Here is a 14,045-nt window from a genome sequence, read left to right on the forward strand (position 1 = left end):
AAAAATAAGATTGAGAGTGTGAGACTAACCAGATACAAGATTCTTTAAGTTTTACTATCATTTTCTTATGACTCTTAATGTTTGTATATGATTTTTTGAGTAACTAATACATATGTATATAAAAATTTTGATAAATAGATTCGTTCTGCTTGTGTTTAATGTTTTTTGAAGAAATTAGTTAGTTCTGACTATTATTATTAGAAGATAAAAGGCAATTATTTTTTATTTAGATTCTGGGACGTGACATCAATGATGTGGTAGCTCACAAAAGAAGACATTTCATTGTAACAATAGGTCACTAGAGAAGGCGTCAAACACAAACTTAGCAATATGGTAGTTCAACATAGAAGTCATTGCATATGCAGCTCATTGCAGAAGGTGTTACGCGCAAAGTTGCGATGTGGTAACTCACTAGAGAGGGCATACCATGTAGTGGCAACTCGCTGGAGAGGGCGCCAAAGGTAGAGTGGAGTGGTGGCTCATCGAAGAAGGCACTATAATGAAAGCTATTGAAGAAGTTATCATCAACAACAATTTTTTTAAATGGTATTAAGCTCAAGCTCAATTCATTAAAGTAACTATTAAGCTCGAGCTCATTGAAGAATATGGAATCAGAACATGAGCTCACTAGAGAAGCATCAATGATATAATTGTTCACTGGAGAAGGCATTGATGATGTGGGAGCTTGTTGAAGAAGGCATTGCAACGATAACTCATTAGAGAAGGTGTCAAAGGTAGAGTTAGCAACATGGTACGTAGCTTGACGTAGAAGCCATTGCATTGGCAACAATATGTAAAAGGCATAAAAGGTGGAGTTGGTAGCTCGTCAAAGAAGGCATACCTTGCAGTGGCAACTCACTGCAGTAGGCGCCAAAAGCCGAGTTATGGTGTGGTGGCTCGTCGAATAAGTCATTATAATGGTAGCTCACCGGAGAAGGCATCAACAACAACATTTTTTTTTGTAATGATATCAATGGCTTTATGAATGCATCGGATGCATGGTGGGTAGGAATGTAATGATAAGGCCACTGCTACCATAAAAAAAAAGATTTCTTATTGTTGACACCTTCTCCAACGAGTTGCCATATATATAATTGAGCACCTACTCTCACACAAGAAACTTATTTCCCTAACTTTTTTTTTTGGTAACATTATAAGCTTTGCTTTAATATAGAAAGAGAATATATAAATTTACTCATAAATCAACGAGTCGAGTCAAATCTAGCTTGAACTCAAGCTCATATATCATGTGAGTTGTAATACATATGAGCTCAAGCTCGTGCTTGTTACTTGACAAGTTGGACTCGTGAGCTCGTTAATGAGCCAATTTTAAGCCGGCTTAGCTCACTATGCCCCTATTGTCACTACTACCACAAAATTTTCAACTTACAAAAAAAGATTAAAAAAAATATTAAAAAATTATAAAACCATAAAAAATGCATAATATAAACAAATATTAGAAAACACAACACAAAATAAAGTTTTGTATTAATGATAAAGATAAAATTACAAACAAAAACAAAAAATTTCAAAAACCAAAAAGGCTCTCCAAAGTAATTTAAAATTAAACAAATAGGAAGAACTCCTTGAGCAAAACTTTGTTAGAACTGAAAGAATCCTAAATCATTTGTCAAAACTTATAAGAACCCCAAACTCCTAATACAAATTACGGCAGACATTAAGCGCCAATCACTGATAAAGTGGGCGATTGGCCTGACCCCAAGCAAAGAACTGTCAGAATATTCTTATGTATTTTAATTTTACCTCAATTTGAGTTTTAAAATTCTTTGAATTGCAGAGAAATTAGTGCTATATATGTTATTATAAATTAGATAAATATTAAAATAATTTTAAATATTTTAAATTAAAATTTTATTTGAAACATTTTTCTTAATATTTTATTTTTTTAATCATAATCGTAATTTCTAAATAACCATTAATTTATAAATTTTTTTAAGATTTTGATTTGCAATGAGGAAAATTTTTACTGTCTTAAATAAGGTTAGTGCTCATATTACTATTGAGTAGATTTGGAGGGGATCTAGTTATGTAGAGAAATATTTTTTTGGGGGACAATCTAGAGAAATAATAATAATAATAATAATAATAATAATAATAATAATAATAATAATATTTTTTTTTCCGCGCTGCCTCGCGTGTCACGAGTGCCAAACCCGCGTGCCGCCGCTACTGCGCTGCCGCGCCCGCGCCGTCGCCGCTGCCGAACGGCCCAAACCCGCGTGCCGCACTCGCTTTCGAACCCTCGTGCATCGCCCACTGCCGGGTCGCGGGTCGGGTTGGGTCAACCGGACAATCCGGCCGAGTCGGGTCCGAGTTGAAATGTCCGACCCGTTTTTGCAAACGGGTCGGGTTCGGATTGAACTGTTTAGATATGGGTCAACTCGGGTTCGACCCGAATTGACACCTCTAAGTATAACAAGTGGCTTTCTAGAAAATAAGTGTGATTATTATTATCTTATTTTGTTGGGGGGCGGGGGGCAAAATTTTTTATAAACTTCTGTTTGATTAATATGTGTGAGATTGTGACAGCGACTGATGGAAGGAGCCTTCTCTCTCTCTACCTCATCTACATTTTTCTTCCAATTTTCTTTATTTTGTTTGTTCAAAGCAGAAAATTCTTGGATGTAGCGTGGGATTGTCTTTCGCTTTTGTAGGAGATTTGCAGGGGAGTTGAAGGGAAGAAAGTAGTGATTGCACTAGGTCGAGGGACGCAGTAGCTCATTAATCCAATCTTCTTCATCTTCGTTTAGTTTGGAGGATGTGGGGTAGGTTCTATTGGGGGAGGAAGGAGGAAGGGGGAAAGAAAGCAGTAGGGTTCGTGGTGCTCTTTGCGTGGCTCTCCAGCCATGAGAAACATCTGAAGCCGTACGTGGATCTTTACTGGTCTCTCGGATGGGGTAGCCTCGTTTGCCATGTGGATTTCCTCACTCTGTAAGCTTCGATTGTTTTGCATATTTTGCTTTTATCATGTCCTCCGTCATACAATTTAGGGTATATTTTGAAAAATGTTTCTTTTTTGATGAGAAACCGAGAATGGAGATGGAGCAGAGAAGAAAGTAATACTTTTTAGTACCGGTCTATGTTAATGGAGTTAGGGAAATAACAATGAAAATAAATACACCTAATACCACCTTAGCAGGAAACATGGTAGTGCATGACATCAAAATTTAAGTAAAATTTTGAGGCGAGTTGTTATGGATAACAGGCATTGAAATAGAACAATTAGCGGGCGTAAGATGTAGATGCCAACAGTAGGAATCCGCCTCCTCCTATGTGTTCAAATTCTCCTCAGCTGATGAAAATTGTATATATTTTCCATCAGTACCATGGTATCAGGATTCAGGTTCCTAAAATTTTTTATTCTCCTCCATGTTTGCACCAAAAATTGAACTAGATTTCTAACTTTAGGGTACCTCGCAATTTGTGCTAAATATGGACTTAGATTTCCGACAACCTCCCTCAAGCTAGGTAAAAAAACATTTAGCTTTCCAAGGTCGGCTAAATTTTTTTCTTGAGAGAGCTTTAGTAAGAATGACTGCAATTTGTAGCTAGTTCAATGTTTAAATAAGAGAAATAATCCCATGATCAACCTGTTTTTATGAAGTGGCAATAAACTTCTACATGCTTAATTATGTTATGGCAAACATGATTTTTTGTAATATTTATTGTAGCTTGGCTGTCATATAATAATGTAATGTGCTCATTCATATAATAAGGTCGATAGTCCTCATTGAGGTGCTTTTGTAACCAAATTCCCTCACAAATCACATGAGCCATAGCTCTAAATTCTACTTCAACATTGTTTCTTGCCATAATAGTTTTTTTTTTTTACTTTTCCAGTCTACTATCATATGAATGGACAATTGCCTGGGGTAAAATTCATGATCTATCACCGACTTTGTCGAATTTGCATGAGTGAAAACTCAATATTTTGGTGTGTGATTTTTTTTAAATAACCCTTTTTTTGGGTAATTTTAAGGTATTTTAGGATTTTTATAACAATATTCATGTATTCTTCAATGGCGTGGTTCATGAATTGACTACCCATAGCCAAGCTTATAGAAAAGGAAATATTAGGCCTAATGTGACTGAGGCAAATTGATGCAATATGTTAGACATGCGAGACAAGCTACCGCGGCTAACTGCTAGATAAGCCCTCCACTACCTCCTATACTATTTTCGTTTAGCTGTTACACTCGTTTCTTTATTTATGCAAATTCAATTATAGTAGTAATCACCTAGTGGAAATTATGTTAGTACTTATAGCTAGTCACTGGGAAAATGTAAACAGTTTTTCCTCTTTATCAATATACAAAACCTGGAGCACATCAGCTCGGTATTTTCCCTATTCCATTGCTTGCGATTCTTTCTCTAGGACATCACAAATGGGTTTGTTGGTAAGTCTTCAATATTAGCCTTTGCCAAAGGAAGCACTTTCTTCTTTTATTTGTAGTTTGACATCAGACCCAAGAAAGAATCCACTGTTTTGCATTCAAGCGTTCAAGTTTCTTTTAAAAGATCAAGGACATCTTTGCACTGAGAGACACTGATACCTTTGTTGGATCTAACAACCTCTATTTTTAAGAAATATTTTTGTTTTCAAAATCTTTGATTTCAAAGTTTCTAGCCAGAAGTTGATTGATGGTTGTTAACTTATCATTAAAATCTCCTACAAGCATACTATCATTCACATATACCATGAAAATTGTTGATTTTTCATAGGAAGATTTTTTTATGAATAGAGTACGGTCAGCTTGACATTGAGCGCATCTATAATTTTTCATAATTTGGAGAATCTATCAAATCAGACTCAATGTTATTATTTTAAGTCATTGAGAATTTATTGAGTCTGCACTCTTTGTTCCCAAGGAATTGGGAGTGGAACACAAGATATTTACATTTCTATCTCATTTTCAAGATCAATATTAAGAAAGAAATTTTTGTTACAACAAGTTGATGCACTTGCTAATTAAGATTAATAACAAGTGATATAATTTGCCAACACATTAAGATTTTGTGGTACCTTGTAAATGTATTTATGATCATGTAAATGTACTTATGATCATGTAAATGTAATGAGTTGATCACAAAAAAATGCGAATATAAAAAAAATGATTGTACATCATCCTTATCATTCATTTATATAAAAAATACATTCATCATCAAGTTATGTAAAGTTTTTTATTTTAGAAATTGTTATGTTGTCTTCATCATCATAGAAGAAGTTGATTATCATTATGCTTATCACTTAAATTTGGAAATAATTCAAACTTTAATTTTATTATGTAAATATGGAAAAAAATGTCTTTTTTATGTGGAAATATGTGCTGTGGAGCAATCAAGGAAGAAATTAATTCATCTTAAGTCTTGAATTCAACTTAGCATGGAAAACAAAGGATGAAACCTATGTTCTAGGACGACTAACTTTCGTTTGATTTCACCCTGTTCTTGAATGGCATTTTGATGATCAAGTACTGCAAAAATTGAGAGTATGTCTGTGGAAAGAATTAAGGTTCGTATGTGGTATTGAACGTTTTATTTAGATCTTCGGGTTAAATATATGAAATTTCCTTTCCTAGGATTTACTTTCTTTATTTTGAAAAGTCTAATTTGAACATTTAATGATAGCTATTCATCCATCTGCACTTAGGATTGTTATATGGTAGAATGCGTTAGGCTGTGGAAAGACTCTTTGTACAATCGAGTGGTGTGAACTGTGAAAGTGGGCCTTAGCTGAAGCCTGAAGGTACAATAGGTTCCAGCATCTACTTTCCAGTTTCCACGGACTTTTTTTAAGTGCTGTCTTAAAGAAATATGAAAATTTCTAATGAAGTGTGCAATCACTCTCATTTTCATTTTTTTTTATAATCATGAACATACTAAAACTCCATTTAGTCCATAGGTTCGCTATTTTTGATAGGTTTATATTGAGCAAAATTATTTGCGTAAGATTTATGGCGGAAGAGCTGGCATTAACAATGCACTTGTTTTTAGTTTTTTCCTCCTCATTTATGTACTTCTCTACCAAGTTCTTAATTTCACTGTTGTTGTTTAAAAAAATTTCTTTGAAGACTTTCTCTTTATTATTTGTTGATGAATTATGAATCTGTCAAAAAAATTGTTTCTCTAGCTGGTATGTTTCAAGTAATCTTTCAAAAAGACCGTTATCTCAACAAAGATGACGTAGTTTGTAGAAAGCTGAAGGTCAAGGATCAGAAACTCAGAAATTCTTGACTAAATGTCTTAGAAACCCCAAGTTTTTAATGCTTTAATATCTACTTACATATGTTCCTCTCCATGTATTCATGACTTGATTGAAGTTGTTCGGCTGAATGGTGGTAATAATATGCAGGTTTTTTCCTGAGAGGGCCTCAAAGCTAGCTCGAGTTATTCTGGATGAACTGATTAAGGTTTGCAATATTTTGTTGTTAGGCAAAACAAAGTTTGTTGCTAAGGGCGTAACTTCTGTGCTCCTGTACTTTTATACCTTTTATTCATGTGGCATACCGCCATATCTCGTGTGACCTCTATCATGGGTTGAATGGAAAGGTTTTTTTAATTTCTTAGCTTTTTTGTGAGCCCTTATCCTTTTTATTAAAGCCAACGGAATATATAGTTCTGCAACTCATGCCTGTGAGAGCCCCTATCGCCTTTGATTCTGATAGTTCATGAAAAAGTGATGTGAGAAAGTAATCATGCTAATTATTTTTGTCAGCATATTAAAGTCCTCTTGGCTCTGTACGTTTCTAGAACTTCATTTGCAGTTAATCTATCAGTACCTACAGAGTCAAATTATATGAGCGAGATTTTTGAGAGATTATGATGATATTTTCTAGGCCTAGTATTAGTGGTTCTGATCTTTTTTACCGGAATGAATGTTAATGGTCTTTAGTCTACTTTCTGCAATGAGAACCACAGGAAGTAAAGGTTAGACCATTGCCTATTGTACTCGTCGCTTTTTCTGGTGGATCAAAAGGTGGTTTATACAAGGTTCTTCAGGTATGGTGTTTACTTATGGGCCTATGATATCGGTTGCGTTAAACTTATTCCGAAAGATCAGTTCCTTTTTATTTTCACTAAATTCTTTCCATTGTTTTCAGTTGGTCGAGGGAAAATGCCAAGGACAAAACAATTTGCAGGTATTCCACTTCTTGAAGTTATGGTTTCTTCACGGTTGTTTTTTTGTCAAAGTTATTTAATAGATGATTACGCTATCAATATCATATACACTTGTCTGTTTCATGATTTATTTTTTTTAACTTTTGACTGCCCACTTGATCAAATTACTATTTTCGCCAAAATTTAACCTTTTATTTTTTAAAGGTCATTTTTTTGTTGTATATGATTCATGCATAAAAGTTAGATATTTTTCCTGACAACTACTATCAAAATCTAATGAGGAATTTGATGCCCATGAAAATTGAGATCTAGAAATTTGATAGCTAAAAAAATTTTGTGCTTTTAAAAACAAATATGCCGTATGCTTTAGTTCAGTAGGCCTCATGGAGGTTTGTAAATATATTTATGTGAATTTTTAATAAAAATTGTGATTTTGTTGTACTTTTGAGTACATGTTCTTTAGAATTTTTAATGCCTTCAATATATTGCATTTACTCTATGGAGATGCCTTGCATTTTTCTTTCAACCAACCAAAAAACCTCTAAGAAAACAACAAGAATGAATAATCATTCTCAAAATAGGCATTGGCCTTATTAAATAGTGCCTTTATCACCGATGTTAAGATTAGTAGTTTGAAAAAGGAAAAGCTCATACTAGTTTCAACAGTCTGCTTCTTCTTCTCCGCAAAATCAAATATTAAAAAAACTTGGGGATTCTCAAAGATCTCACTGCAAATAGAATATTTTACCTTTGATTTCCTATAGATTTTGCCTGTTTTTTTTTTTTTTTCAAAATGTTTTCACCATTTCGAGCAATCATTCCATCAAACCAGGATTCATCTATTGTTAAGGAAAATCATTTGCCATTTAGAATGTATGAAATCTATGTTAGTTTTGTGAAGAATCTGATTGTATTGATCAATCGAGTTGTACTGTTATCTTGGATCTCAATTTAATCTGTTGTGCTCGTTGAGGGGTTGCAAGGGGTCCTCCCCCTACTTGTGTTCGCGTTTGGGTGCTTTCCAACAAACTTCATAAATGCATGTATGAATAGGTTTAGGGTGCTAAAAATAAATAAAAGCAATCTAGTAAAATTGAAGTTGCTACATGGTTCTAAGGTTGAGAAGCGTGCACACATATGGGCTCTCTAAAGGCCATCTAAGTTATAAGAAAACTTACAATACCGGGGGCTACGACCCGGTGGTTCCGCCCGTAGCACCCCCACGGAATGAATGGGGGCAACTGATGCTCGGATCCGTTTCTCCATATTCCTTCGTGTAGTGCTCCAAAACTCTTTTCTTACTTGCTCTCCAAAGTCCCCTTGCAAAGAATCACATAAAAAGCAAAGGAAGGTTGTGTTATAGCAATGTAATATTTAATATGCAAATAATTTAAATAAAATGCAATTAAATAAAAACATACCTTTTTCGAGCTTGTATACTGGTGGAGCCATTTGTCTTTTGAAACTTTTCTTTTTTGTAAGCACTTCACCATATTTCGCTTCAAAAACACAAATAGTAATAGTAGTAGAAAGAGAAAGAGGGGTAGAGAGAGGATGATAATTACTATTTGCTTGTCATAATTCCCTTTCCAACCACATCTCCCAACAACTAATAAGAAGTATTCCACATACCTACTCATTTTCAATCATGCGAAGAAATAATCCAACACATTCTTCTTTCCAAAACCAACACACAACACTAGAGAATGCAAATCACCTTCTCCAAAATATGCAATCACAAGAAAAGAAGCTTGATGCCAATTCATTCTCCAAAATTTTAGAAACATTTCAATATAATCACCGACATGATTTTTACATAAAGCTCCAACAAGTGCAAAAAGAAAGAAGCAAATCCCAAGAAAAGTATGTAAGCATCTCATTGTTAGCATGTACTTTTCAAAGCCAAACACGCCAAACGCGAATAAGAGGGAAGAAATTTTGACGCTATTTATGTTTTCCTCGGAGCCTTCCAACATCAAGCTCCCCAAGTGCAAAGCCATTCATAAAATCCTCAGTCTCCAAAATAACTCATAGAATCTTCAAGCAAAGCAACTCATAAAATCTCCTCATATAAAATCCATTACAGCTCCTTTTGACGCAAAATAAATCTTTTCGACTTGGGATATATCCATGAAAATCTTCTAACAAGAAGGTTTCGTAAGGTTTTCCGTTATAAAACATTCAAAAAACATATCTAGAATTTCTCAGCAGAAAGCTTCTCCAACAAATACAACTCATAAAATCCTTAAACATAAAACAAGCCATAGAATTTTTTGACATAAGGTAAATTATAAAGCTTTTCAACATAAAATATCTCATAAAACTTTCTAACCGTAAAGTAATTCATAAATCTTTCCAAAGAATTATATCATCCATGCTACATGCTATGATAAAATCTAAGAAAACTTGCAAATGTGTAATCCAGAGAATAAGAAAATCTACAACAATTCATGCATTAGGCTATCTTTCCAATGTGATAAGGTTCATATTCTCACAACAATGATTCTTGCCAAGGACCAATGCCAATGTTATGCTTACACCGGTAACGAAAAAGATGTGAATCTCACAATCATTTAATATCCTCTCTAAACTCCATCAACGAACCCACTTGTTTATATCAATACATGTAAAATTCTCCCAATCAATCATAACTCAAAGAGACCGAACATGCTCTTGATGCGTTACCATAAAAGAAACATCAATCTATTTCTTGTTTTCAAGCACAATTTATGTATTCAAAGCATGATTGCTTTAATAGTCCCAACAAGCTCAAAAATCCTTTCCAAAGGCCCAAAGAAAAGTATTCGACAAAAGGACATGCGACCTTGTGTCAAACCAGATTAGACTTTCAAGTGAATCTTAAAGCAACTTATAAATTTTTCTGACATAAAACAACTTATAACACTTTTCATATAAAGCAAATTCATGAAACCTTCTTATCTCGAAGTACTTTCCAACATGAAACCGTTCTTGAAATTTCTCCCACATAAAACAATTTCCAACGATGAAAAATACTTTTGAAACTTTTCCAACATAAAACAATCTCCAACAATGAAAATACTTTTGAAACTTTTCCAGCATAAGACATATTTTCTTTAGAACCATAGGCCAACTCCTAAAGCTTTTCCAACACTTCTCCAAAAAAAACAAACCTTATGAGAAAACTTATAAATGCTTACAAGTGAAAAAGGAAATATATGATTGCTCTCCCACATTCATCTCCAAGATATTTTGGAACATAAAGCAAATGAAAACTTGTACTAGTTCATTTCCAAAACGGCCCGGAGCATAAAACAAGTTAAAATCTGCATCAAGTTTGTTTCTAAAAATAGTTTGGAACCCAAATCAAATCAAAATATGCACTTATTTTTTTCCAAAAACGGTTTGGAACCAAAATCCAATCAAAATATGCACTTATTTGTTTCCAAAAATAGTTTGAAACCTAAATGCAATCAAAATATGCACTTAGACTCATTATAAAAGGAAATCAAGAGCTTAAACATTCAAGGATAAACATAAGCTTTGACTCCATAGACTTACTACAAGTGTTTAGAAACTCTATATTGTCATTAAGTTACCATTCCATCACCATAGGAAACAATATTTTTATCGAGACAATCATGCGTTATAATAGTTTAAACCTATTATCAACCCAAGTTTAAGAGAAGATCTCAACAAAACTTATTACAAACATCAATGGAAAAATAGCATTAGACACTTCACTAAGGAAATTTTGGAGGGAACTTAGCAACATAGTTATGTCCAAACTCACAAGAAACAATGTAAAATCCTTACATCTAAATATACTCACCAAACATTTGGTTAAGTGACTTAATATGCAAGCATAAGTTTCATGAGTCACCAACCAAATATCACAACTTCTCCTCAACAACATTTCACCAAACACTTGGTGTGCATGTTTGCAAGTTCACATAAAACAAGCTAGCATGAAAAAGCATGACTTATACACCTACTTGATTGAACTCATCCAATTAATTCTACACAAAATTCCTCATGATTCACACAATAACCATCTCAAAATATTTTATGATCTTGTTACCAATAACAATAGCAAGGGCTTTTGTCACCTATAACAATAACAAAGGCATGCTAAATACCACGTTTCCACGATCATAATTAACTTCTATGTTTTTCATAAACGGTTTACAAGAAAACATTGCGTTATTCAAGGGACATATAGAACATTGCATTAGCAACAAAAGATGAAGCTAGTCCACTACATCTTACCTCAAAACGTTTCAACCTTTGGACTGTACATGAAACCCATTCATTGAGACAATCAATTTCACTTACAAGACGATTACCACAAGTTATCACAAGGTCCAACATGAGGGATGAGTGTATTCATTAAGAAACAAAATAACTAGATGTATGAGGACATATGTATAATAATGAAATTAATTTTATATCTACATGACTTGCCATTGGCATCTACATCTACGAGACTTTAAATTAAGTTGAGAAGGATGAGCAAGAGAAGCTAGGGTAGTAGGAGGAAAAGGAGAGGAATAAGAAATGGCGAAAAGAAGAAGGAGAATAGGAAGAAGAAGAAGAAGAAAAAGAGGACAAAGAAGAAGAAGAAGAAAGGGAGGAAGAAGAAGAGGGGAAGAGGCATACCTGCGGTTAGTGAGATCGGCGTCAACTAGGGTAGGTTGCGAGAACGGCGAGCAAGATAGCTCGGATGGGTCGGCTGGAGGTGAGGGTCCGTCAGGGGTTCGATTCCGCATAGGAGAGCGGGAGGTAGAGGAGGCTCTGACCTCTGGCTTCTGCGAACGATAGAGACGGAAGGAGTGTGAGCGAGGGATCTACGGCTTCGGCGTCAGCTCCCCTAGGCGGCTTCATTTGGGGCGAACGAAGGGAGTAGGGAGTCGGAAGAGGACTCCGCTCTCTGCTGGGGGCTTGCGAAAACCAGAAGTCAAGAGAGAGAACGAGAGTGTGCGAATGGGGGAAATCGAAACAGGGGCGGGAGCTTTTCTTCCCTCGAGTCCAGAGAGCTCCAACTCGATTCCTCACGAAGAGAAGCTGGGAAGGGGACTGGAAATGTCTGATCCTTCTAAAGACATCTGCATATCATCCAAAACTGGTAAATTACATGACTGGAGAGTCTGACAATGACAGATTTCGGATTTTTGGGAAATCGGGACTGTCAGATCATATTTCCTGATTTGCCACTTAATTCAAATATATTAAAAAGCAATTTGGAGTTAACATAGAATTAATTTGGGCAGATTTGAGTTAGGTTTGGATGCAAATTTGACTCAAATTGGTTCGATTTAAAATCCAATTGGGTTTGCTCAATTTAATTAAATAAAATTAGACTCAAATTGAAATCGATTTGGGTCAAATTGAGCTCGACGCAGCCCTACTCGGGCTTAATCGAACATGGTTGAGTCTAATTCGACTCAACTCGGGTTGATTCGAGCTCGAATTGGGCTCGACGGGGTTCAATCAAATCGATCGAAGGCCCTCGAGGGTACTCGTACTAAAATCAAGGTCAACACCTTCAAGATTCATATATTCAAACCTCGCGATATGTTTGAAGAAAACACTTTGAGAACAAAGTAATAAACACATGTTCTTAGATCTATTCGAAGCAAAGTAATGAACACATGTTGATGATATTTTTACATATGAAATTGTTAAATAACACAACTAGAATGTAAAAGTAGGGAAATATAGGGAAGAGGAAGCAAAAATATATGCAAGATTTCTTGAGAACATATGGGTGCAAGCCCGCGAACAAGAAGATCTCTGGAGTTGTAGTCGTCTGAAACGCTAGCAATGGGAAGGAGAGATATACCTAACACACGAAGAGATACTTGAAGATGAAGTCACACCCCCTAGTCGTCGCGTAATGCCCATGTGTGGACCGTGTGATATGCGAAATAAGTTAGGGCAGTTAAGATTTTTTTATTTCATTCATATAATATAATATAAGATAATATTTAAAAGATAAGATAATATAATATAGATAATAACCGTAATATAATCGAGTAGCTCGACAAGCTTTCGAGTCGAGTTAGGTTGAACTCGAACTCTAGCTTGTATAATATACGAGCTCGATTATAAGCTTGATAAGCTCGACTTGTGAGCTCATTAACGAGCCTAGTTCGAGCCGGCTTGGCTCACTTACACCCTTAATTGAGATTGAGAACTTTTGATAGCTCAAAGAGTTTTGAGCTATGAAAAGGTTTTTATATGGATTCAATTGAATCTTATCGATTATCAGTATATGTCTATGTGATATCAATGTCAATGCCTTTCATGTTCTATCGATTATCATTGCAAGTTAATATCATATATATCATATCTATTCCATGTCGTGTATATCATATAGTATAATGTATTCGAATGTATGTTTCTATGCTTGTCATGTCATTTGGTGCATGCATATCAGCCTCATCTTGTATCTTATTCATAGATGTTGACCTCTATGTAATAACCAAAAGAACAAAAATCTGCATACCTCGTTCGATCGAAGAGATCCCGAAATCCAGCAAGAAATCCCACTGCTACAGTACTATCTCTGCGAGCGGCGCCGAATCCATCACTTCTCCGTGTTTCCTGCCCAAATCCCGTTCCAGCTGGACACTCCTCTCGCCTTTAAAATCCGGATGAGATGAAGGCTCTTCGGCACTCACGACCGAGCTCCTGTCTTCGATATCTCTCCCGCTACCACGACCAAAAACTCCCCCCATTGCTCTCGATCTCTCCCGTCGCCCTTCACTGCTCCGACCAAACCCCCCGATCTTCTCTGCTCCCATACGACCTCTCCGATCCACCTCCTCCCTCCGAGCAAATCGAAGCCGAGCCGCCCCGACCTGCTTCCATTCGCAAGAATCCCGTCGGTCCTCCTTCAACCCAAACCGAGAGAGAGAGAGAGA

General features: G+C 35.5%; 1 protein-coding gene across 1 annotated transcript in view; it reads left to right on the forward strand.

The window, feature by feature from the left end:
• The first annotated feature begins 2,779 nt into the window (after positions 1–2,779).
• Positions 2,780–14,045, forward strand: part of LOC110114405 — an 18,978-nt gene continuing 7,712 nt past the window's right edge. The window contains exons 1-4 of the mRNA XM_020847271.2: positions 2,780–2,952; positions 6,374–6,431; positions 6,940–7,020; positions 7,122–7,160. Of these exons, the coding sequence (XP_020702930.1) occupies positions 2,780–2,952; positions 6,374–6,431; positions 6,940–7,020; positions 7,122–7,160 (351 nt within the window). The remainder of the gene's footprint in view (positions 2,953–6,373; positions 6,432–6,939; positions 7,021–7,121; positions 7,161–14,045) is intronic.

Source organism: Dendrobium catenatum, unplaced genomic scaffold (genome assembly GCF_001605985.2).
Source record: "Dendrobium catenatum unplaced genomic scaffold, ASM160598v2 fragScaff_scaffold_1308, whole genome shotgun sequence".
Taxonomy (NCBI): Eukaryota; Viridiplantae; Streptophyta; class Magnoliopsida; order Asparagales; family Orchidaceae; genus Dendrobium; species Dendrobium catenatum.